Source organism: Dipodomys spectabilis, unplaced genomic scaffold (assembly GCF_019054845.1).
Source record: "Dipodomys spectabilis isolate Male_0828 unplaced genomic scaffold, ASM1905484v1 ptg000115l, whole genome shotgun sequence".
In the NCBI taxonomy this organism is placed as follows: domain Eukaryota; kingdom Metazoa; phylum Chordata; class Mammalia; order Rodentia; family Heteromyidae; genus Dipodomys; species Dipodomys spectabilis.
In genome coordinates this window covers 6,120,029-6,146,727 of record NW_024870792.1, presented here as the reverse complement: position 1 = coordinate 6,146,727, position 26,699 = coordinate 6,120,029, and the positions used below count along the sequence as shown (strand labels likewise).

At 36.2% G+C, this 26,699-nt stretch overlaps 1 protein-coding gene across 1 annotated transcript in view; it reads right to left on the bottom strand.

Moving 5' to 3' along the window:
* The window catches only part of Stat4 (signal transducer and activator of transcription 4), a 97,929-nt gene that overhangs the window by 2,100 nt on the left and 69,130 nt on the right, over nucleotides 1-26,699 (bottom strand). The window contains exons 11-21 of the mRNA XM_042688355.1: nucleotides 25,428-25,487; nucleotides 25,118-25,135; nucleotides 24,935-25,028; nucleotides 21,268-21,312; nucleotides 9,449-9,532; nucleotides 7,828-7,926; nucleotides 5,313-5,448; nucleotides 4,019-4,068; nucleotides 2,967-3,061; nucleotides 2,563-2,699; nucleotides 2,075-2,266 (exon numbers count right to left, since the gene is read on the bottom strand). Of these exons, the coding sequence (XP_042544289.1) occupies nucleotides 2,075-2,266; nucleotides 2,563-2,699; nucleotides 2,967-3,061; nucleotides 4,019-4,068; nucleotides 5,313-5,448; nucleotides 7,828-7,926; nucleotides 9,449-9,532; nucleotides 21,268-21,312; nucleotides 24,935-25,028; nucleotides 25,118-25,135; nucleotides 25,428-25,487 (1,010 nt within the window). The remainder of the gene's footprint in view (nucleotides 1-2,074; nucleotides 2,267-2,562; nucleotides 2,700-2,966; nucleotides 3,062-4,018; nucleotides 4,069-5,312; nucleotides 5,449-7,827; nucleotides 7,927-9,448; nucleotides 9,533-21,267; nucleotides 21,313-24,934; nucleotides 25,029-25,117; nucleotides 25,136-25,427; nucleotides 25,488-26,699) is intronic.

Below are 26,699 nucleotides of genomic sequence, written 5' to 3'. Positions count from 1 at the left end.
AATATCAGTAATGCTAAAAGGAATGAAGATAATGCAGTTGTTAGTGATCCACAAACTTTTTCATTGAGTGGAAGTCACAGACATCTAAACAAATAGTATGCAAGAAAATGAATTTCTTAGTGGGCCTAACCTGACACCATAATAGTCTCTCTAAAATATGTCATTAACAATCGAGAACCTACTTTATTACCTTTTTTCTGTGATGCATTTGAGTTTGATTCGAAGATTGGACCCGTTCATATATTGGAGGATTTAGACGGGCGTGGGTTGGTTAGGTATTCCCCAAAGCTACTGGTTAAAGGTTAGGTTGCCATCCTGTGGCACCACTGGGAAATGATGAAAGCTTTAAGAAGTGGAATCCACTAGAAGAAAGTTAGGCCACAGCAGGCAGGTCAATGAAAGGAATGTAGAGTTTCAACTTTTCCTCTCTTTGCTTGCAAGGCCATCATCAGGAGAGCAGTTCTCTACTGCATCCTCCCGCCATCCTGTATGCCTGGCCACTGTCCCCTAAGGGAGCAGTACCAGCCTACAGTAGACTGAAAGCTCACAGACTGTAAGTCAAAGTAAGCATGTCTTTTTTTAAGTTGGTTATCCTCAATATTCTTACAGTAAAAGAAAGCTGACTAAACATATATACTGTGTCAATTCTTTTCATCAAAGTTGAAACCAACATAACTCATTAATAATGATTATTGGGATTTGGGGGACAACATCTCACTATGTAGCCCAGGCTGTCCTAGAACTTGGAATCTGCCTGCCTCTGCCTCCCAAAACTGGGGTTACAGGCATGTCTTTCCATGCCTCCTTTACCATAACATTATTATTATACAAATTTTTGAAGCACATCATCAGCATTCCTAAAAATAACATTGTATGTACTACTAGTACTACCATAACAGTACTGTGTTTGGAAACATTTCCTAAATTTCTTAATTCTCCCACTGTAATTTGTGATACTGACATTTGCATTTCATTGTATTAGATGTAGAGTGTTACTTAAAGGTTTGTATTTTTGTCTTAGATGGGTGAAACTGAGAGACAGCAAGTCACCATTTATGAGTGATAATTGTCACAATGTCTATGAGATGGGATTAGTTGCTATAAATTAAGGTTTTTATAGGTCATATTCAGTCATCCCTTGGTATGTCTGGGGCACTGGTTTCAGGACCCCCAAATCCTTAGATAAAATGTTGTGGTATTTGCTTATAACAAACTTGTCTACTGTAGTATACTTTAACTCATCTTTTTGAATAATTCCTAATGCATTGTGAATACTTTAAAATATAGATGACGTTCTGTATTGTTGAGGGAATTGTGCCAAAAAAGTTCTATACATGTTCAATACAGATGCGATTTTTTTGACAAAATAGTTCTGATCCTTGATTTGTGGACCTAGAAGATTGTAGAAAATATAAATACAAAGGGCCAATTGTGCTTTCATTAAAGTGACAGAATACTAAACTTACCTTATTCATAAATACCTAATTTAATGAATTTTCCCTTCATGTGCTTAATCAGTATTTGCTGAATGCCTTTTTGGGTTAGGAATTGTTCTGGGCTTTGAGGATACATGCAGCAGGAAAGGTAACCTAAGGGGGGGATTGAAGCCCACATCCCCATGTCCCCTCCTTGGCAAATAACAAACATTCTCTGAGACAGGTGAAAACTAGAAAACTTACAAACCTTTGGGTTCCTTTGCAAAATACACATTTGTCATGTTTTTAAACCATTCCTACTCTTTCTTTTTCTTTCCTTGATTCATAAATGTGAAGTCAGCACCACTCCTATTTTAGAAAAGAAAAACTCAAGTGATCCAGGTGCTGTCAGCAACCACCTTGACCAAGCTGAAGTGCAGGTGTAGCTACTATTGTAGCTGTCTGCTAGTATCAGACAGCTCTAGCGGTCCTGCAGGAACTGCTGATATATCACATCATATCACATCAGTTCCAGGGCTTTGCCCTTCTTATGCCGCTTAGATCTTACAAAAGTAGACAGAAAGAGGAATATCATCTACTTTGCTCTCATGTGTTATTTTCCAAAATCTTAAGAAAAAGGTAAACAGAAAGAACTTCACCTTCACAAGGCTGGGAGCTGTAGTGTTTACCAAAGGCCTTGTCTTTGGGAATGTCAGGATATAGGTACTTTAGAGGATTTTCAGGAATGTTTTCAGCCATAATAACCTTGTAGTCACGAAGGATGTCAGCAAATGGCAGAGCCGACAGCCGCCCTTTGTTGTAGGGTTCCACTGAGTGGAATCTCACTTCTCCTGGAAACAGAAAGTGGAGGACTATTCAGGTTCCTGTAGACATTCTTTGTGGTTATTCTTCCTGCCCACAATATTTTCATAGCTGCAATGCATGCAATCTGGATTGTATAGCTTGTATGTGTGAAAGAGAACAACCAGAAACACAGGCTTTTCAAAGTTCCTTCCGTACCCTGTCTGGGACAACCATCTACAATAATAAACAGGTCAGCATACTACACACTTCTGCAAATTGAAATCCCAATAACCTAACTCAAGAATACTCTTTTCTGATGAAACAGTAGCAGGGAGGTACATACCGTTTTCAGAATGGTCCACCCAGGTGAAGGTTATCCCTCCAAGATGGCTTTCACTGAATCGTAACAAAAATGTCCCGGGCATTTTATCCTTTAGCAGGAGCCGTTCTTTTTCTTTGCTAACAAAGCCCATGACGTACCTAGAATTAGAGCAATGCATAGTTTCATCTGATCACTATTTTCCTTGCATTTACTTCATTTACAAAGAACAGACCTAAATTTTGTTTTTCATATATCAAAAGTCATTCCTACATGGAATACTCAGATACAGAGACATTTACCAAAGCCTTTCGAAGAATGTGAGAAATTATCCTGTTTTTTTCAACTATGCCATTAAAAGAAAAAGACCTAATAACTCTAGAAGGAAGGCACTTCATTCTTATGGAAAAGATAGCCCCATAACTTACCCATCAATCCAAAGGGGAAGAATATGTTTCTTAATTAGGTCTAGTATTGCTTCAAGCCATGTCCAAAAGGTAAAAGGTTTACCAGGTAAGTGTTCCTATTGGAATAAGTAAGCACATCAAGGCAATGATTGGTTAAATAGTAACACTGATATAATAAATCAAAATAGTTTGTCTCAAGTGGACAACCCCTCACTCTTAAAAAAAATCCTTATCCAAGTTCAAAACCCCAGTTTAGAGAAATATCATTATATATAAATACATGATTATGCTTCCTACTGCTCTTAATATTAGCATTATTTACAGTAGCCAAGATAGGAACCAGCCTGGTTGCCCAACAATAGATGATTGGATAAAGTAAATGTGGTCTCTACATACAATGAAGAACTATTCTTGTACAATGACTTGAAGATAATAATAATAAAAGAACTATTCAAACATAAAGAAGAATGAAATTAAATCTTCTGTAGGAAAACGTATGGAACTTGAGGTCATGTTAGAAGAGACAAGCCAAGCTTGGAAGGGCAAATATCACATGATTTACTTGTGTGAGGAATCTTGACCTAAAATAATAATATGCCATGATTGTGAAAGGGGGACTATTTGTGAGGGGAACTGGCAGGTAGAAGAAGAAGGAAAGGAGATAGTGATAAGAAGTGAATATTAAGGGATGGCAAGGGGAAACAAAGGAGGAGGAGGCTACAATGCTTGATAAGAAATGTGCTTGTTATCTTGCCCATGTAATTGTAACTTCTCTGTACAGTATTTTCACAATAAAAATAAAATAAAAGAAAAGAAGTGAATATTATAGAATATTATAGATGGTGATAGGAAGTAAATATTATAGAAAATATACAATGAGATCCACCAAAAAAAGGATGGAAAGGTATGAGGGTAGTTAAGAAAGAATAATATAGATGGAGTGAACTTAATCAAAGTATGTCATGCATGTCATAAATATAACAAAACCCCTTGGTCCAAGTAATTTTTGCTAATAAACATATAAACAAAACAAAAACAGTAGCTAAATGATATTCTCCTTCCCCTCTTTGTACCTTGCAGAACTTGGCCCAGGTGAGGTGACCATCACTGTAGCTAGATTGAACTAAAATGAAAGAAAAAATAAGATTTTTAAGAAATTCAACAATGAAGGTCTCCTCAATAGTGAGCCCAATTTAGTTTTTTATCCTGCTTTTCAAGAGTTGTTTAAGCAATTGCTATGGGTTTATAGTGAACTGAGTACTATGTATGGTACAAGAGTATCATCCTTGCCACTATGAAATTCATTATCTAGAAATAAAGCTTTCTGAGAGAGGGGTTAACAATGGCTTTAGGAAGTTCCATGAATGGGCAGGTTATAGAGTGTCAGAAGGGAGAAAGGAAGCCACTCTGGGAATCAAGAATAATATAGGGGCTGGGTGCTGGTGGCTCACGCTTGTAATCCTAGCTACTCAGGAGGCTGAGATCTGAGGATCACAGTTCAAAGCCAGCAGGCAGGAAAGCCTGTGACTCTTATCTCCAGTAATCCACCAGAAAACTGGAAGTGGCACTGTGGATCAAGAAAGATATTCACATGAAACAAATTTCGTAAGGCTTCCCAAAGTCCTCATTTATGTGAGTGCTCATTGATCAGATCAGTACCAGTGGCAGCCCTGTCCTTCTCATCACAAAAATGGTCCTTCAGTCCACATGATTCTGCTTCTGCAGTGCAAATGCATCTTTTGCCCTTTGTGGTGAGTAGTGTGTTCACTCCAGACTTGTGGAAATGCAGACATCTTTCAAACTTTTTTAAAGAACTCCTGGGCTGTATTGTCAGGCATTTCATCTCAATGACTCTATTTTGCAACTCCAGAATTCTCACAGCTAAAACTTTATTGATACGCAGAATTACATTGTTGCCATCTTTAATTTCTATTAAATTTCTTGTGTTTGGTGAAGGAATAAGCCATTTTCCCATTGGTTAATGTCAACTGAAACATTACTAGATAAGATCAAGTCACTTTAAGTTTCACAGCATATTTAGTGACAGTGGGTTTACAAGTACCCTGGAAACAAATGCAGAATAGAAAAGTGGGGCTTTAGAACTGGGTTAGGCTGGCCCACCATTCAGCTCTGTTATGTTCCCGCCAATCAGTATGGCATTCACATAACCTCAGCACTTCATCTATAAAATAGATAAAATAATGTAAACTGTAGATGTTTGGGGAGAATTTAAGATAATATAACACAAACTACCAGGCAACACAGTAGGCATTTGATAATTATTGTTATTGCTAATAGTAGTAAAACCATTCTGGATCTTTGAAACACTTGCATCCTCATACAGAGGTGAATTCTTCTCACTCTTACCTGTAAGCTTTTCTGCAAGCATATTGAGTTGATCTGAATTAAGTCCACGACCAACATATGATGAAAACTGCCAGCTCATCACTTCCAAGAGTTGACTTAAAGTGGCAGATGGAGGGTTATTAAAGAAAACCAAGTTCTGAAATAAAGTTAGGATGATAATTGTATTTGTTAATTACAGAGAAAGCACTGTGACTCAATACTTAGATTCTCAATTTAAGCCCTGGGGCAACCTAAGTTAACAATTCAGAATGCAAACTCATTCTTGATATTTTTTAAGATATGCTTTTTTTCTTGGAGGGCTTTTTCATTATTTGAGTGTAACACAAGTCAGGGCTCCATCTTTTCTAACAGAAGCATTTAGTATCTTCTAACTTTCCCTAGAACATTAACTATGTCAGTTATATAAGTAATTAATACTGCCCAACATATAATCAGATAGATTGTCTTTTTTGTAATATCAAACTTAAGTGAAATGTTGCTCAATCGACTCATTGTGGGGAAAATAAAGATTACTGCCATCCTTCCACGAACAAAAGATAGGAAGAGAAGAATTTCTAGGAAGACAGTTTTCCTTGCATCTGAGAATTGTGTCTGAAATTTAAAGTGGCTAGCAATACAGAATATCATTCGTGTCTAAGAGCTTAGATTTTGAAGCAGGATAGAATTAAGAAACTAGATTTAGTTGTTCAATATGGTTCTGTAAGGAGGCTCTGGCTCTGTTTAAGGAAGTGAATATGATCATGATTTCCAGATATTCATATTGGAACTCAGTAAGGCGGGGATGGCTGGTATGATGACTTTGGTGGCTTTCTAGCAGAATATCACTGAAGAAAGCCAAGTGCAGGGTTATATTAGAAATGACAGAGTATGTGTCTTCCCACCTACACCCTGGTATTGGAAGAAAAACTGAACATAGTAAACTTGCCTGTGCTTTTCACCAAGTACAGTCAAATAAATAAAAATTCATTAATAAATGGCTAAGCCAAAAGAAGTTTCAGAAATGAAACTAAAAATTCTGTAAATGCATTATGTAGCTCAGTTCATGTGGAGGTCTCAAGTCAGTCCTGCATTATTATGTTAAAAATCATTGTGTGATCTGTGGAATACTTTCCTGTCCTTAATTTTAGTAAGATATGCCTCCACCAAAAAAAAGCAAATTGGTCCCTAAATCCAGGTAAAAATTAATGTGCTTAATTTAAGTGATAAAATAAGCATTTTAGGATTGGTGAAAGGCAGTGCATATGTCTTTATCAGAAGTTGGGTGGCATTATGGAAGAGCAAGAATGGAGCATCTGCAGTACTGAACGTGATCAGACTCTGCATTCACAGTTTTTCCTCAATAGCAGTCTGTACATGTAGCTCCTAAGGGGGTCTGGTAATTAATCTTAGGGGCTGCTCTGGGCCTTAAAGACTCTAATGAACACTTCTTTCTCTTTAGGCTGGGAGGAAGCTGGGCCCAGAGCACTCAGGCAGCCTTCCTCTCTGGAACTGATCTGTCTCTGCTGCCAGGGCACCTGAAGCCAAGGAAGAATAGGACTGAGCCATTTTGCATATACTTTCTCTACTACGAACAATGGGCTAAAGAGAAAAAACACTTAGAACTGACTTATTGTTATATTTCTATTGCTAGTACCTAACCTAACCTGAAAGTGTGTGTGTGTGTGTGTGTGTGTGTGTGTGTGTGTGATGGGGGAGGGCAAAGAGGGAACATTTGCTTTGAATTAAGAAGCAATATAGTCATTTACATTTGACCTATTTTCTCTAGACCTTAATGGTTTCCAAGACAACACACTAAGGTTTTGTAAGAGAAAAGCAAGGGAAAGTACTGACTCATCTTTTCCCCCTACTCTCTTCCCTGGTTTTCTGGTAACAAGATCATCTATTAATTATTGACATCTATTAGTATGTTCACTTTGAAGCCAGTTTATGGTCAGTATCTCAAATAGCCACTAGATGGCAATAAAACCCAGATTTAGTCTAGAAAGGATAAAATCGACTTAAAAATTGTGCTGTCAGAGTATAGTTAGGGCAAGATTGATGGATACTCTGGTTACTTATTTGGAACTAATTCTTAACCATTGGAGAAGAGCTATGGAAAAAGATAGATCCAGAATAAATTAAGGCGATCGGATATCAAATTCTGACAGCAATTAGATATAAAATTCTGGGACAAGGAATTTCCCTGCTGGCTACTTAACAGGGCCATAGGATGGCCTTAGAACTCCTTGTGTTCACATAGCTGGGGACTGACAAGACCTGGAGAAATAACCAATATCTGTCTCTCACTTTTGCTAAGCAGAAATCTCTAAGGACCTAACTATGTCAGGTCATGTTACTTTAAATGTAGCCTGAGAGGAACCATATAACTAGAAACAAAACCACCCATAAACACACGCACACGCACACACACACACACACACACACACACACACACACACACACACACACACACACACACATACAGAGTTAACAATAAATTTAAAAAATGAGAGGAAATACAGGAATAGGAATCTACCTGGGAATCATTGGTTGACACATTGTACCAAATGATGGATGCCCAAGCGTTAGGAAGCTGGCTGACATTGGAAATCATCACCACAGGTAATGAACTGGTCTAGTTTAAAAACAAACAGTCATTATGGGTGGTCCTGCCTTACATTGGTTACACTCAGCCATCTCAAGCCCACTTCATTCTTCCCATCCTAATATCCATGTTACTTGGTTGCTAAAACAATTGTGAAAGCAGAACTTTCTGAGCATATATAAACCAGAACACAGCAAAGACAGAACAGGAATCCTTTTAAGAGTTTAGGATGCTGTCTATCAGGCAGCTGCTCCAAAACATGACACTGCATAAATATCTAATACTTCCTTATGTCACATATTGCCTCAAATGTGACTAATCAGAGGTTTGTTGTTTTAGCAACTATCCTCCTTGTATGTTATGTCCATCTTCTTTGTATGTCATATCCACTTCTGGAATAAATCAGTACATTCAAATTATGACCTAACAACTAATTGACATTGGTACATTGGGGGTTTTATTGTATTGTAGGAGCTAGAGCTGTTTCATCTTACTGCTACAGACTCAATTTAGTTCTATTGGTAATAAAGTTTTCTACCTGGTGAAAAATCAACAGGCTTTCACAGACTAAGCTGAGAGGCTAATCAACTTATAATAGTCCCTTCCCAGCAATGCATCAGATTCCTGTAGACAGTAAAATACCCAATTGAGGAACTTAACAGCTCATGGAAACAGAGGTTTAGGGACAAAAGATGAGAAAGGAACCTACAAAAAATTTTATCAATGGCTTATATTCAGTGAAAAGTACAAGCAGGATTCTGAAACAATCTGTAAATGGGATTAATGATATGTGAAAGTGTGTACCTTCACTCATATACTAATCTGTTTATTCAATACATATTGGGCATCATCTGCTACTATGTGCTGGGTTTTGTGCACTGACAATGGTGTACAAACAAGGCACTATGTCCTGCCTTCAAGAAGCTCATAGTGAGGGCTGGAGGTGGGGCTCAAAGGCTAGAGTGCTGCCTAGCAAGCACAAGGCTTTGAAGTTAAAGTTTAATACCACCAAAAAGATTCATAGGCAATCACATTCAATTTGATTTCCAAAGTGTGTTCTGTCTTTGAGCAATGGTGACCTTTAGGAAAGGATCAATATATGGTTAACTATCACTGACAATGCAATTCCTGTCACTTTTCTTCATACAGAGAAACATTCCTCTGAAGTGATTTGTAAATGTAACTTGAATTTTATGTTTAAGTATACTGTATGGATATTTATCTATCTCTTTAAGTTTTCCACTGAGCATTTATGGCTCAAAATATCCAGAAAACAAACAAGCAAAAATGCAATGTTGGCAACAAATTATTCAGCCTATATTAAATTCATAATGCTCATGAGTTTTTCTCATTTATATTTAACCAGAAAAGCATGTTAACTAGTGAGCATTTTACATATTGCTTTTTGAAAACAAAATAATACATGGGATGATGGAAAACAAAATAATACATGGAATATTGTACTAAAACCCAGAAACAATTGAGCTTTCCAATCCCTGAAAAAATTATTATTAAATATTATTAACAGACAGATGGTCCTTTAAGCACCTACCTCCAAATCAATGGTGAGGCCATAGAGGCAGATCTGCGTCTCAAAGGTGATGGAATGAAGCTCTTCAGTCACCATATGACAGCCCTGTAGGGGAAGTAAAATGTTATTTTTTTTTTACAAATGCATACTTGATAATTTGTTTCAAAAATGAATAGGTCTTAAAGTAAATTCCCCAAACACCTTTTATTATTGAACATTTCTCCTGTTCTTGCTTTAAAATAATACAGCATTTAAGAAATCTTTATTTTCACAGAGTGATTTCAAGTGTCCCAAACAAGATGATTTCTGGCTTCTAACATTCCAGCATATTCTTGTTAGTTGTAATGCAGTGCTGTTCCTTAGGCTAATTTTTGAAAATTAGTCTGTTGGATTTACCAAATTTTAATAAGATAAGCCAGGCATTTATAGGTATACTAAAATAACTCCTGGTAACATAATTTTGTTCAGAAAAAAGCAAGATTCATTTCTGGTTATACATGGTATTTGACACACAAGTCTCTGCTCCAGAGACTTTAATAAGGTAACAGCTGAAGTTTTATTCACTTCCTAATCAAGCAAGATGGCAATCTAGATTCCACGTGAGAGTCAGGGGAATGTGTGATGGGAGTGAAAATCACTAAGGTGCTATACGGCTATGGAGTTGCAAGAGGGTGAACCGAGGCTCATTAAGAACCTAACCAATGAGAGGCCAATGGATTCTCTACCCTCATTGACCTGCACAGGGGACAAAAGATTCAATCTAGAGTAAGATGAACTAGAGGTGTTTGTTTGTTTGTTTGTTTTGTTGTTGGTCTTGGGGCTTGAACTCCCAACTTGGGCATTGTCCCTAAGCTCTTCAGCTCAAGGCTCTACTGCTTAAGCCACAGAGCCACTTCTGGTTTTCTAGTGATTTATTGGAGATAAGAGTCTCACAAACTTTCTGCTTGGGCTGACTTTGAACTGTGATCCTCAGATCTCAGCTTCCTGACTAGCTAGGATTACAGGTGTGAGCCACTGGTGCTCAGTCCAAACTAGAGGTTTTATATGGATACTTTTTGCGCACCATGGGCACAAGGTCAAACTGTGGGCAGGAATGAGGTGCCATACTGAAGAGAGAATGATCTTGCGAATGTTTATGGGGAAGCTCTCGACTCTTGCCTGCGAAATATCTGGATTGCTCACAGTTTGGCTTAAATCACCAGCGATACCTAGGAAGCTGACCTGGCCAAAGGTTTTCACCATAAAGTAGCCAGATCCTAATATTCAACTTTATATCTACAATACCCATCACACCAATAGAATTTTCAGATACATTCAGGTTCTTGATTATAAACTAATGATGGTCAGATACTTGATAAGATCTCACATGAAATACAAATTAAGAATAAGGAACTCAAAAGAAAAAGTAGTACAAAAAAGCAAAATATTGTTTAAAAAAACACAGTAATATATATATGTGTATGTGTGTGTGTGTGTATATATATATATATATATATATATATATATATATAGTAGGCTACTTTTGTTTAACAAACAAGCAGTAAATCTGTAATGAGTAGATAGTGCTTAGATACTGATCTTCACAAACCAACTATAAAAAGCCTTTGTCAAGAAAATTAAAATACAACAAGAAATAGTCTTTCTTATTAATAATGCTTTAAATATATTTTATGATAAGGGTATTGTGATAAAGTTTAAGAATTCGTATTCTACATATACTTGCTGAAGCCACAATGAAAATGAATATAAATTACCTAGAATTTAAAGATACCACAAAAATGATCTTTAAAGCAGAAAAACAGGTGAAATAAGGTAGAAAGAATGTTAATCACTGGTGATATAATTTACTGAATAAAAGGGGGTTAATTTTATTTTCTCCTTACCTTTTTATATATTTGAAATGCTCTAGGAAAAGTTCTTAACCTAAGTACACATCTATGTAGCAAAAATTACATCAGTGAAACAAGAACAGATTGCTACTAAAAGGTATTCAGAAAATAACAATAAATAAGATATAAGAATAGATAAGTGTGATTGGAAGTAAAAGAGTGGAAATAAAGTAAAAGAAAAAATGAGTAGTAAGGATAGAAAAGGTAACAAATTCTAACAACAACCTCCCAGAAGTTCTAGAAAGAGAAAAGAGAAAGTGGAGTGGAAGAAATATTAGAGCTAAACCAAATAGTAATTCTTACATGCTGCTATGGTAAATTAGTACAATTCTTTAATATTTAGCAAAATATAAAATATACATTATTTATAACATGTATACACCTGTGTATGCACACTTATAATGTACATCTATGTGTATACATAATGTGTATACATAGATGTAAATATTGTCCTATTTATATGGTTCAAAGAATTTCTTTTATATTTAAAAATATTTAGAAGAATTGAGGGCTGGAAGTCTGGCTCTAGTGGCTAAGTACCTGCCTAGCAAGTCCAAAGTTCTGAGTTCAAACTCCAATACCTAAAATGTGACATAAAGAAAACTCTAAGAGCATGGCATTGATCAAGATGTACTAACAAACTGACATGTTGAATTGAAACCCTTTTGTACAACTACTTAAGGATAATTAAAAACAAAATAACAAGATAAATCTAATATCAACTGGAGAATGCTTGTCGAAGAATTGTTTATAAAGCTAAAAAATGTCCATTAATAGAATAAATATATGTATAAGATTATGGAATAAAAGACAGAGTAGCTGAAATATAATAATTTAGAATGATATGACTCATTTTAGAGATTATTGGAACAAACATTGTTTGACAAGAAAAAACATTGTTTGCTATAAGGTCAATAGCATCATGATATAATAAACATTTAGTCTCTGCCTCTAGTTCCTAGGACAGAAATCTAAGATTCTTGTCAGTAGTTCTAGAAGAATCTTTTGTTCTAATGCTTTCATCTGTGGTTCTTGACCTAGAACTTACAGTTCTCCAATCCTTTGGGATCTCTTGGCTAAGGACAACTTTTGTTCTGAGGAAGTGACCATTTGGGGCTTCTGGATATCCTCATGATGGAGAATGGATGCCCAAAGAACTAACCATGTGATTAAAGGGCTGGAACTTTCAGGCTCTCTCTGACTTCTGAGGAGGAGAGAGAGGCTGAAGGATGAGTTGGTCTCAGTGGCAAGGGTGTAATCAATCATTCCAACTTAGTAAAGCTTTTGTAAAAAAATCAATAGGAAAGCTGGAAGCCGGTGGCTCATGCCTGTAATCCTAGCTACTCAGGAGATCTGAGGATTGCGGTTCAAAGCCAGCCTGGTCAGGAAAGTCCGTGAGACTCATCTTCAATAAATCACTAGAAAACTGGAAGTGGCTCTGTGGCTTAAGTGATAGAGTACTCGCCTTGAGCTGAAGAGCTGAGGGACAAAGCCCAGGCCCAGAGTTCAAGCCCCACAGCTGAAAAAAAAAATCAAAAGGACAAGATTTGTGGGGTTGCTGAATAGGTGGAGATTCTGGGAGGGTGGTAGGCCTAGAAAGCACACATAAGCTCCATGCTCCTTCCCATAGACCTTGTGTTAGCTATCTCTGCCAGCTGACTGACCATTTCTATCCTACATAAGAGCCTTTGAAAGAAAGTAGATATTTCTCTGAGTCCTGTGAGCATCTCTTGCAAATTACGTGAACCTGAGGAACACATTTATTACCTATTGGACAGAAGTTCAGATCACTGGCTGGGTCTTGCCATTGGCACATGAAGTGGTTGAGGACAGTCCTTTGAGACTGTGCCTTAACCTAGGGTCTGACACTATCTCTAGACTGATAGCATTAGGGCTGAGTTAAATTGTAAGATAACCACTTAGTGTCTGCTAGAAAGCTGATTGTTACGTTGGGAAGATTATAGTTATTAGATGTGAGGTATTTTGAACTGAGTTTAAGGGAAGAAAACCCCAAATTACAGGCCTCAAATCTCCCTCTTGCTAGCTTCTATAATTTAGATGAATTAATATACATATGGTTAGTCATTGTGAATAATTTTATCAGATCTTTGAGTTGACATTTGTATGTTGCATTTGTATGTTCACCTTCCACATACAGGCTGTGAAAAAGAATGAGAGTCAGGATTCCACAGACAGAGCAATGACATACAGGGTTGTTCATTAATTTTGGGTCATTAATTTTTGCTTTAGAGATGACAAAAAATACAGATGACCAGAAATTTTCGCAGTGTTTAAAACTAATTTCTAGTGTTTACTGGAAAATTCTCTGATGCAATTGTGATATTTATTTAGGGAAAAAAACCAGCAAGGAAGCTGACACACAATATTCATGACTGGAGAAAAAGAGCTCTGACAAAAGAGAGCATCATAATTTTCAAAACTTCCATAGCCATCAGTCACTGTCTCAGTTATTTTATCAGTGCAGGCCAAGCCAGTCACACTATTCAGTTTCACAGTTCCAAGATTCATCCCTCATAGATCAGGAAAATATTATAGATAATAACCAGGAGTAAGATTAATATCTTAATGTAATCTTAATCATTTGAGACTATTATTAGATGTAAAATAGCCTATTAATGATATTTATTTATGATAGCGAATATTCTAGTTTGATTGGCTATATAATACTTCTACAGAATAATATCTGTTGAATAAGCTAAGAAATTAGAAAATTGGCCAAACAACTGACCAGCGCTCTCCCCAAAAGTCCTTTCACTATTCTATTCAGTCTGTGTCTTATACACTTGAGAAAACTAGACTGTAGAAACAACTTAGAAGAAAAACACTGAGATAAAAATATTGTGTTTTTTTTAACCAGCCATAATCTATATATGTTGCACATGGAACACAGTGTGGCATTTAGAAAACAATGAAAACCATCCTTTTGTCAGGTGCCAGTGGTTCAAGCCTGTAATCGTAGCTACTCAGAAGGCTTACATTTGAGGATTATGGCTCAAAGCCAGTCCAGGTAGACTCATCTCCAATACACTACCAAAAAGCCAGAAATGGAGCTGTGGCTTAAGAGGTAGTGTGCTAATTTTGAGAAAAATAAAATGAAAGTAAATAAAATGCTCAGGGACAGTGTCCTGGCCCTAAGTTCAAGCCCCAGCACTGGCACACAAAAAAATCCACTTAATAATAGTATCTGAGCCCTATTTTTTGCTGGACACAGGGTTCAATGCTGGGAAACCAAAGACAGGAGGAGTAGTACACTATATAAGAAATAGCCTGTAATTTCAGCATATGAAGACATTAATGTAACGTGACAAGTAGGATTAACCTGCAAAATCAGTGTATGGAATGGATGTTGCAGTATAAAAGGACTGAATTTTTAGTCATATTCTTATACTACAACTCATTCAGTTAGTTTAGAAGGAAAGCAACTTGATGTGAAATGCTTGGTCCAGTTGAGGAGTGAGTATTGTGTTTGAGAACATTGAATCTTGAAAGAACATCTGTTTGGCTATTTTGTTAAATGAAACTCAAGTCACCCAGGCTTTACTAATAGCTTCTTTGTGCTTCATGACTTTTCAGCACATAAACAAAATCACCTAACACCTCAGTCTGTGGCTAAAACTGTCCTTTATCAGTTAAGTCTAATGACAGAGCAAACTTTCAGAGAACACTGGAGAGACTGCAATCCCAGCTTCCTTATTCAAACAGTTTTCACATTTCAGCAACCACTCTAGCAGGCTCCCAACGTGATAAGGACCTTTGGAGAAAGGTTATTTCCTGAGAATGTTTACAAGTATAGACTGATGTTTCAAATCTGGCCACTAGACTATCTTGGTGATGGACTCATTTTTCATTGTGACTCTTCCCTGAAAAAAAAAATGCAACAGTAGCAGCAAAGATTGCTAATCTTGATTTCTGATGACTCTCCAGAAGGGCTGACAAATTCCAAAACAAATTCTTAAACTCACATACACACAAACAAAATCTAAAGCCCCTACCCCCATGTTGCACTTTCTAGCATTATAAAACCTTAGTGGGGTTCAAATTTTTTTAGTTTTCCAAAAAATGTTACATATTGTAAAAATATGTAACACAAAGTCTGAGAGATGGCTCAAGTGGTAGTGTCAGCTGTGAGCAATCAAGCCAAGCACGTGGGAGGCCCTTAAGTTCAAATCCTAGTACCAGCAAAAGAAAAATGGTAACAACTGCTAACTGCAGCAGGATGAGGGACTCACAAATCAAGGTGCTACCAACCCCCAGTTCCCCAGTCCAAGAGGCAGCTCTGAGGCACCAGCTTGGATTTTCTAGATTGGATTTTCCTCTCTTTACCTAAATCTAAAGCCAGGAGGCCTCAAACAGGTAAGTCTTTTCTAGGCTAATCTCAGTCAGTCACAAGGGCCTACGATCTAAGGAAGTTCAGAATGTGGATTTAGGTAAGTATTATTCTGGCATCTTGGTGTATTCTCAATCATTTAATACAGATCTGTCCAGAATTCTTGCAACCATAAAGGTAGAACTGAGGAATCCAAAGTTGGGGAATAGGTAGTGGGTATTAGTATGAAGTTCACATAATATTCTGTAAGAGGGAAATACATAAAATGTAATTGGGAGCCTGAAGTCAGAAAAGAAAATGTCCAGAATCCTTGAAAAGGATTTTCTTAATGTGGCTGGTGGGGAAAAGGATGAGGATCAACAGTTGTCTTAAGTTAGGTGCTATACCATCCTCTGTCGCTCTTTCTGTCTCTCTCTTTCTCTTCCCCTCTCCCTTCTCCTCTCTTCTCCTTTTCTCCTCCCCTTCTTCCCTCCTTCTTGCTTTCCATCTCCCATCTTCCCTTTTTCCCCACACCCTCCCTCCTCTTTGTAGTTTATATTAATTGTATTAGACAGATTTTTTGTACAATCAATGCTAGAGCACTTGCGTAGCAAGATGAAGCTGAGTTCAACCCCAGTACCACCAAATCCATGTATTTCATTGTCACATGTTCACACATGTATATGTACACATTGGTTATATTCACTCTGTCCTTGAGTTTCCACATGTCCTCTTCTACAAATAAGTACCCTTCTAATTTCAGGTCTGTGTGTGTGTGTGTGTGTGTGTGTGTGTGTATGTTGGTAAGCACATGCACATGGCAATTGTGGGGCTTGAACTCAGGACCTACTGCTGTTTCTGAGTTTTTTCACTCAAGGCTAGTATTCTACCACTTAAGCCACTGCTCCACTTCTGGCCTTTTGGGGTTAATTGGAGATAAGGGTCTCATGAAATTTTCTTCCTGGACTGGCTTTGAACCATGATCCTCAGATCTCAGCCTCCTGAGTAGCTAGGATTACAGGTGTGAGTTAATGGTGCCCAGCTTCATATCTTTTTTAAAATCAAAACTTTTATATAAGAGAAAACATGTTATATCTTGTCTTTGCAAGTCTGTCTTATTTCACTTAACAGGATGACTTCCAGTTTCATCCATTTCCGTACATATATCAAAATTGCTTTATGGCTGAAAAAAACAACAGCAACCTCCACTGCTCTTTATTCATTCATCTATTGCTGGTCACCTAGGCCAATTCCATTCCTTGGCTATTGTGAATAGTGCTAAAATGAACATGGACGTTGAGGCCTCTTTATTGTACCCTGATTTGCATTCCTTCAATATGTACCCAAACATGGTATAGCAAGATCATATGGTAGTTCTATTTTTAGTTTCTGAAGAACCATCCATACTTCTGTTCATGATAGATGGACTAATTTATGTTTGTTTTTGTTTTTTATGTTTCCTTTATTATGGTTTCCTTCTGACTGGGTTGAGATGGAATCACAATGTAGTTTTGATTTGCATTTTTCTAATGACTAGTGATATTAGCATTTTCAAGTATTTATTGGCAATTTTTACTTTTTTTATAACTATCTTTAATGAATGAGCCCATTTATTAATTAGATTATTATAATTATGGATACTAATTCCCTTTTTTAAAATGAAAAACTGGCCAAGATTTTTCTCCTATTCTGTAGGTATCACTTCCTTCTGGTAGTTGTTTTCTTCACTAGGTAGAAGATCTTTAATTTGATGCAATCTCATTTGTCAATATCTGTATATTTTCTGAGCTATTCGAGTGCCATGTGGGAAGTCTTTGCCTATGCCTGTATCCTGAAATGTTTCCCTCTATATTTTTCTGTAGGAACCTCAAAGTTTCAGACCTTATCAAAATCCATTTTGAATTTATTTTTGTACAGAGGAAGAAAGAGGAGTTTCAGTTCCGTTTTCTACATGTGGATAAGGCAGTCTCTAGTACCATTTGTTGAAGAGGCTGCCTTTTCCTAGTATGTGTTCAAGGCATTTTTGTTGACAATGTCCCTTTATGGGTTTATTTCTGGATTTTTTATTCTGTTGGCCTACATCTCTGTTTTTATGTCACTAACATGCTGGTTTTTTTGTTGTTGTTACTATGGCTTTGTAGTATAATTTGAAATCAGGTACTGTAAATACCCTCCAGCATTGCTGTCTTTGCTTAGAATTGCTTATGCTGTCCAGTGTCTTTTATGCTTCCATATTAATTTTAAGATTGTATTTTCTATTTATATAAAGAATTTCCTTGAAATTTTGATGGGGATTGCATTGAATCACTTAAGATTAAAGTAACTATTTCACAATGGTAGTTTGCTGATCATGGCTATCAGCAAGAAAATAACAAAGGCTGATGAGGATATGGGTGAAGAGACCCGTATATCCTGTTAGTAGGAATGTAAATTAGTGCAGCCAGCCACTACGGAAGTCAGTATGGAAGTTATAGAAGTGGAGGTATGGCCCAAGTGGTAGGGTGCCAGCCCTGAGTGGAAAATGAGTGGAAAAAGCTAAGGGAGAATGTGAGGCATAGTACCAGCACAAAACAAATGAACAACAAAACTAGATAGAATTACCCTATGTTGTACAACTCCTGGGCATATATCTGATGGCAGGTAAATCAATATACCTCCAGATTATTTGTACATCTATGTGTATAGCAGTACAGCTCACATTAGTATAAACATGATATCAACCTACGTGGCCATCAACTGATGATGTTGATGAAAGTCAAGTATCTTTCTCATCTGTAGGATGTAGCCCTGAAAGATAAAGGGCAGGTAGGCTGGGTGTGGGGCTCAAGTGGTAGAGTATTTGCCTAGCAAGCGTGAAGCCCAAAGTTCAAACTCCAGTAGTTTTGTGATCCTGGAATTAGCATAGCAGAGGGGTGGAAGAGCCAGACTACCATGGTTCAAATGTTTGAATCTTGGTCCTGTCACTAAATCCATGTGTAACCTGTATGACCACTCTGTGCCTATTTACCTTAACTGAAAGAAGTATGTAACTCTACTTCATAGAGTTACAGTAAAAAGTCAACATTAGGGAAGATCTTAAGACAGTTACCAGTGTATCATAAAGGCAATGAAGATTTATTAAGTGAATTCTTGCCAGGCTATGTACACCTGCTAAAGGAGCTCACAAAGGAGCAATAACCTTCTGTTCCTTGAAATTTGTTTCCACAATCCCAGCCTCATGGATTTGTGAACTGACTCATTCCAGCTTTCTTCCACTTTTTCCTGACTTTCCTTTGGTTATCCTTACAAATCAGCCAAGCCTGTAATGTCTGGCTAATCTGCTTGTTTTGTGAACAGTCAACTGCTTCTATAACACATACAACTTAGTCTGAAAAATGGAAGTCATACTAGAATTCTATCAATAGAGGGAGCTCAAAGAATAGCTTAATATGCAATGAACCTGCTTTAGCAAACCTGACACCTCCCCCCACCTCGCAAACAAAAAGAAACAAAGATGTTCTATAACTGAGTGATTTTGTTATCAAGAAATAAATTCAATGCAATATAACTAGATAGTATTAACAAGTGTCTTTTTTCTGTAGTGGGAGATGATTTACTTAGATTTCTGTCTCTAGAGAAATCCAAATAAAGGTTTTGATTTTATTTATTTTTTTATTAAGATGACAATATACTGCCAGTGTTGCATTCAGATATATTCCCGTTGGATTTTTGTAGTTTTTTGTGCATAAGTTCAGAATAATTATGTTTAGTTCGTTCAAACTCATACATAATAATAATATTCACAGGCGTAAATTAAATGACAATGTTGGTCAAGATTCCAGTGAGATGTATAAAACTTTTATCTAGAATGTGCTAATTTTTCAGTAGGGGAAAGAATTTTTCAATTATCTATCTCACTAGAACAACTTAAAACTCAAGAGCTCTGACATAGATATCTTTGGGAAAATAAACTTGCGTAGGGTTTTATCATAAGTATCAGTTCTGTTGAGGGAAAAAAGCAGCTCATCTTTGGTGGGGCAATGGTAATTGGTAAATGTTTTTAAACATACGTCTACAGAATGAAGAATTCTCAGAAGGGAAAATGGCAGGACATGAAACCTTTTTATGATAGATCCAGTGGTTTTGTGGGAGTGTGATAGATTCAAAGTTGTTAGTTAGATGTTAGTTCGATGCTAGATTTATTTATTTTCCATTTTAGTATTTCCTTAATTTTTTGAGTGTTTGCTATTCCAACTTAGGCAACCTGAGACACATGATTATTAATTTTTAAATGGATAGATTAAACTATATGTATTTATTTACCATATGTATATCTACTATGTGCATTTTATATTATGCATATTAGCATGCATACATACAATGTATGCATAATATAATCATACTGTGCTGTATATGCATATTTACTATATATACATCAACTTACTTTGAAGTCTATATACCTTGTGTAATACTAACACTAGCTAACATATACATTATTTCATATAGCCATCATTTTTATGATCACATCATTCACTGTTTTAGCAATTTTAAGACCATAATATGTCATCATTAACTACAATCAACATGCTGTACATTAGGTGTCTCGAATTTATTCTACTTACAATTTTTTATTTACAATGTGCTTTTTTCCAAATAATTAAAAATTGTGTATTCCTAGCAGCTGTGATTGTAAAGCCAGAAGATTGGATCCATACAGACTGCACCGGAAATGAACCTCAAAGCTGTATAACTGCATTATGTAGGTTGTCGTACATATGCTATATCTGAATATGGAACATTATTACTTCTTTGTCTCTTAAAGGAAAAAAAGCAACATTTTTCCATCAAATCATTTGCCAAAGATCACATTTGAGTCACTGCCCAAGCCCAGGTTTTCTACTTCCAAATATATAAATAGGCATGCAGATCATCTAGAAAATGTCCCAAATCAATAGGTTGTTTTCAAGGTCAGTTTCAATTCAATGTTTGACCACTCTGTAACCTACTGACTCATATATGAGTAGTCAGACTGCATCAGTTTGTTACTTTATTCTTCTGGTGAAACACACATGGTAGAGTACGAGGTAATTGATACAGTGAATTAGTAGGATTGTTTTTCATCAGTGATTTTTTACTTAATAGTTTATTACTTTTTAGTTTTGCCCTTATTCCAAGGGAAAGTCAGGGCTTTTTAAGATATTTTACTATTCTGGAGGGCTGGATAAAGAAATGTGTGACATATTTATAAAATACAAGATAATACAAATAAATTATTAAGAACAAAGCTATGGATAAATTAAGAGTAAAGTCGTAGAAAGCTATTCAACATGAATTGCTATGCCAAACAAAAGGCTACAAAACAATGCATGTGATATGTTTTTAAAATAATCATACATAAGTAAAACATTGATGATAAAAGTACCAAAAGCTTAAAAATGTTTCTTTTGGAGAGTATTATGATATGCTATTTTAATGTTATCCTTTAAAATTGTTGCATATTGTCTACAGTCATCAAAGTTTATGTTTATAATTAAAGAAACATGGACTTGGTTTTACATAAATGAAGCAGCTTAAGATCTTTGTAAGAATAAAGTATTACAGGATTCAATTTCTGGAAGAATTCTTGAGAAGGAAGTATTTCCTACCTCATTTCCTTTATTTCCAGCACTGGACTTCATTTCCTTCGGTTGCTTTGGAAAAGAAGACAACAGGGTTTAGCTGAAGAAGCATCATCTGCTATTGTTATCACTTTCTTGGTCATACTTTTGATTACTAGAACAGTAACTCAGATGTCTTCCAAACTCATTGGAACCTGACTTTACTGCTTAGCTAGGATTCAACATAAATAAGTACTAAAAACCAAGCCAAAACCAAATAAAAAACAAAAGGCTGGCATACGTTTGTATAGGCAGATATAGTTCTGTTAACCAAAAATATATCTTTCAGAAAATAGACTTTATAGAGCTGTTACCCTAACATTCAGACCATGTTCTACTAAATGCCAGTAAACCAGAGTAGTAACATGTTTGTGGCAAGAAAACCAGTAGGCCCTTTAGGAATCTAAAAACGTACAAAGAATTAGAAAGAAGACAGGAAGAGAACTCTAGGTCAAGAGGAAGTGGTAAACACAAGCAGCAACAGGATGAAGTTGGGTCAGAACTTTCTAGACATGTCAATAAAGCATACCTAGGAATACGCTATTTGCCCAAGCTGTTCTAAAATGAGACTGCTTTCAGCCATACATGTTGTTTCTGGATATAGCTTCTTGGGGAGATTTCAAAACATGAAACCAAGATTGCTCTTTCACTTTAAGACAGATTATCCAAGTGTATGGACCAACACTACATAGACTTAGATTAGATCACTATTGTTAAGAACTCAGACTGCATTAAAGTTCAGAGTTCTTCACAAAGAGATGTTCAATATCTCTAGACATAAAAGAAGTACAAATCAAAACAACACTGAGGTTCCACCTTACCCCAGTTAGAATGGCCATTATCAAGAAAACTAACTGGAGGGGATGTAGCCAAAAGGGAACGCTGCTATACTGTTGGTAAGAATGTAAGCTTGTTCAACCAGTATGGCAGAGTTGCTCAAAACACTAAACATAGAGCTTCCCTATGACTCAGCAATCCCAAATGACTACAAATCAGGCCACATTAAAGTCACTAGCAAAACCATGTCCATTGCAGCATTGTGTACCATAGCTAAATATGGAATCAACCCAGATGCTCTGCGGGATGAATGGAACAAAAAAATGTGGTATACATACACAGTGGAATTCTATTCTTCCATCAGAAAAAAATGACATTGCCTCATTCATAAGGAAATGGAAAGACTTGGAATAAATTATATGCAGCAAAGTAAGCCAGACATGAAGAAACATAGGACACATGTTTTCCCTCATTTGTAATAATTAGAATGCTCCTACAAATCTACAAGTAAGTTCAATGGATAATAAAAGACTCTTAGACATGATTAATTAAACAGCACTCTAAACATTCACACAGTGTGACCAAAGGAGGATATTCTTAGGAGAGGATCACACAAGCTCAATAGCTATGTGTCTATGGCTATATAAATGATGCTTATTGAAATGAACTCCAAGAAATGGAAGCAAGAGGTTTTTTTAAATTTTAAATTTTTTTGTTTTTTATTGTAAATATACTGTACAGAGGCATTACAGTTACATGAATAAGGTAATGAGTACATTTCTTATCGAGCATTGTTACCTCCTCCTTTGTTTTTCCCCTACCATCCCTTCCCTCCCTACCTTCCCAACTCTTCCCTCCCCCCATCAAGTAGTAAAGTTCATTTTCAACATAGTGTCTTGTACATTTCATTGTTACAATGGGTCTACCTTATCCTTATTTCCCTTCCCCTCCCCAAATTAGAAAAATGTGTACACAAGTTGCAGGGCACTGACATCAAATACAGTGAAAACAGGGGTTATACTGCATGGGAAGAACATACAAGAGAAACAAAAAAATCACAGAGTACATTTTAAATACGTTAAACACAATACCAAAAAAGAAAAAAACCACTTGTGTCCCTATTTGGGGTTCATGTCACTTAACATCATCTTATATGGTCATATGTACATAGCTTTTGACCTTTTCTGCTTGTCCTAGACTTATACTAGTTATTGCAAATAAGGGAACCATGGGACCTATGTTCCTTTGGGTCTGGCTTAGTTTATTTAATGTAATTTTTTCAAGTCTTAACATTTCCTAACAAATGGGGCAATGCCATTCTTTCTGATGGAGGCATATACCACATTTTCTTGATCCATTCATCTACAGAGGGGCATCTGGGTTGCTTCTATATCTTAGCTATGGTAAATAATGCTGTTATAAACATAGTTGTGCTGGTAGCTTTAGTATGGCCTTGTTTGTGATCATTTGTGTAAATGTCCAAAAGTGGGATTGCTGGGTCATAGGGGAGCTCTATGTGTAGTCTTTTAAGGAACCTCATACTGCTTTCCAAAGTTTACACTCCCACCAACAATGCAGTAGGGTTCCCTTTTGGACACATCCCCTCCAGCATCTGTTGTTATTAGAGTTCTTGATTATAGCCATTCTAATTGGGGTGAGGTGGAATCTCAATGTTGTTTTGATTTGCATTTCTTTTATTGCTAGAGAACTTGAGCATTTCTTCATGTGTCTATTGGCCATTCTTATTTACTCTTCAGAGAAGTTTCTCTTTAAATCTTTAGCTCACTTATTAATGGGCAGTTGTTACTTTGAGGATTTGTTGTTTGAGTTCTAAGTATATTTTAGATATGAGACCCTTGTCCATTGTATGGCTAGTGAAGATCTCCCAATCTGTAGGCTTTCTATTGATCTTGCTAGCTATGTCCTTTGCCATGCAGAAACTCTGCAGTTTCATGCAAACTCATTTGTCCAATCTTTCTTTGGTTTGCTGTGTTTCTGGGTCCTTATTAAGAAAATTTCAGCCTGCGCCAAGGAGCCCTAGAGTTTCTCCTATTCCTTCTTGTAATGCTTTCAGGGTGTCTACTTTGACTTCAAGGTCTTTGATCAATCTGGAATTGATTCTGATGCAGAGTGATATAGAAGGATCTAGCTTTAGTTTTCTACAGGTGTTTAGCCAATTTTGCCAGCACCATTTACTGAAGAGGCTGTCTTTCTTCCATTCTATATTTTTAGCTCCCTTATTGAAGGTTAGGTGACTATAGGTCTGTGGGTTCATTTCTGGGGCGAGTTTTTTTTATTGTACTGTTTATGGTTCCTTTTTTCTTCTTTCTTTCCTTTTTTCTTTGCTTTATTCCCTTTTGTTGCTGTATTTGATTTCTATGCCTTTCGTCTTGTATATAAATTTATCTGATTTGGGGTAGGGGATAGGAAGCACAGAAACATAGGACAAAGGGTGAACCAATTCAGCAATGCTATCACTAGACGATTTTGGAAATTAACTATACAACTTTTGGGGGAGGAGAAATGGGAGGTGAAAAATCAAAAGAAAACAAGGGAGTGAGTGACACTGTTCAAAAGGAAATGTACTCATTACCTGACTTATGTAACTATAACCCTTCTGTACATCACCTTTACAATAAAATTCTTTTAAAAAAGAAACTCACCAGTTGGTGATAATAAAAACTAATTGTTTCTAATAAAATATAAAATAAATTAAAATTTAAAAGAATTATTCCATAAAACTTTCAAAACAATTTCAGTGTCCTTTCTATTGTTTCAGTGATGACATGTTTTACTTCTCACTATAGCCTTTAATCTCACCTATGAAACACAATAAAATACTGATTATTAGCCTATGTAACTTTACTGCCAAACTTACCAAATGCCTAAATTCCACTGAGAGGCTCCCATTGGAAGATTCTTCAATAGACATGGCTTTGACATGAGTTCCACAAAGGACAAATCTTCGGTTGCTAGGGAGAAACCTTAGCTATTTATATGGTCTCAGGTACAATATTGCTTTTGAGAGTAACAAAAAATTCTACAAAATTAGTATTTTTACCTTAGAGTGGAAACATTCCTGTAAAAACAAGAAGATTCTTTAAAATGAGCTATTTAATAGGTCAAGTCAAAATTTCTAGGACACTTTAAAGGATATTGTTTAGAATTTCCTTTTAAGTTGTTAGAGTAAATTTTTAAGAATTAAGTCTTAACTTCTGTTAAGTGTTTAAACTCTAAATCAAATATTTGAAGATATTGATATGGAAAGTTAGAGAAGTAAATCTGAAAGTTCAAAATTATTGTATGAAATAAGAACATTTTATTTAAAAATGTTACATTGCTACATTTTGAAATGAAATTAGAAAACTTACTTGTCAATTGATGCTTTAACCTTTACCTGATAGTTTAGTTCTGGCAATTTTATTAGAAGTCTGGGAAGAAACAATAAAGAATCAAAGTTAAAAGTTAAAACTGTCAAAAGGATTTTTGACATTTAAAGAAATATATTTAGCCAGGTGCCCGTGGCTCACGCCTGTAATCCTAGCTACTCAGGAGGCTGAGATCTGAGGATCGCATTCAAAGCCATCCCGTGCAACTCTTATCTCCAAAAACCATTAGAAAACCGGAAGTGGTGCTGTGGCTCAAGCGGTAGAGCGCATGCCTTGACAAGCTGAAGAGTGCAGGGACAGCGCTCAAGCCTGGAGTTCAAGCCCCATGACTGACCAAAAAGAAAAAAAGAAAAAAAATATATTTATGGCATGTACATATAAATTTAACTTATATTATGTGCAGTTATATGTTGATGTGTTTTTAATTCCTCTTTAGTCTATTAGTACTAATGTTGACATCAACCACTAAATATTATTGACATATATTTGAAAAATGTTTGCATAGTCCTTCAGGTGATGTATGCTAGTTAATATACAGGCTTAATCAGAAAAACAGCTCTTTATTTCACCTAAAGTCTAAATCTGAGTGAAATGTATAGATACAAGAAATATTCCTCACAAGCCTATTTATTCCATATTAGATTAATATTGTAAAAGCACATTTTGTAAACTTCAATGGTGTTTTGTGGTGAAAATATTGAGAAGGACCTGGTCTCTGAAATGAATATGGGAAATTCAAGTTCAATAATATTTGAAATCTCTAAGCATATACAATATTTTTAAGGAGCAGCAAAAAAATGTTCATAACTATAAAAGGTCTTCAAACAACTAAGTGATTAAGTTTCAGATGAGAATTTCTTTAATTCCCTTGGATGTCAGCCCTCCTCTATTCTCTTGCTCTCCTGACCTCCTTAGAGTCTATCTGTGGGTTCAGTGCCACTGCAGATGTGATTACTCATTTGTTTACTAACACATTCACCCCAGGCCTTACTCATCCACTTAACATATATTGAACTCCTCATATATACTCAGTATAGACCGAGTTACCTGGAAACTGCTATAGCAAAGACTGGGGAAAGGAGAAATGTGGACATGACTTACATAAATTAAAGAACGGATGGAATACAGAGAGTATGTCAAAAGCTCATCAGTCTTAGGGACCTAAAATAATAGACCACAGATAGCTCAAACCAAAGCATAGGTGGAATCTTGCACAGATTCCTTAAATATCCTCTACAAAGCACAAGATTGATT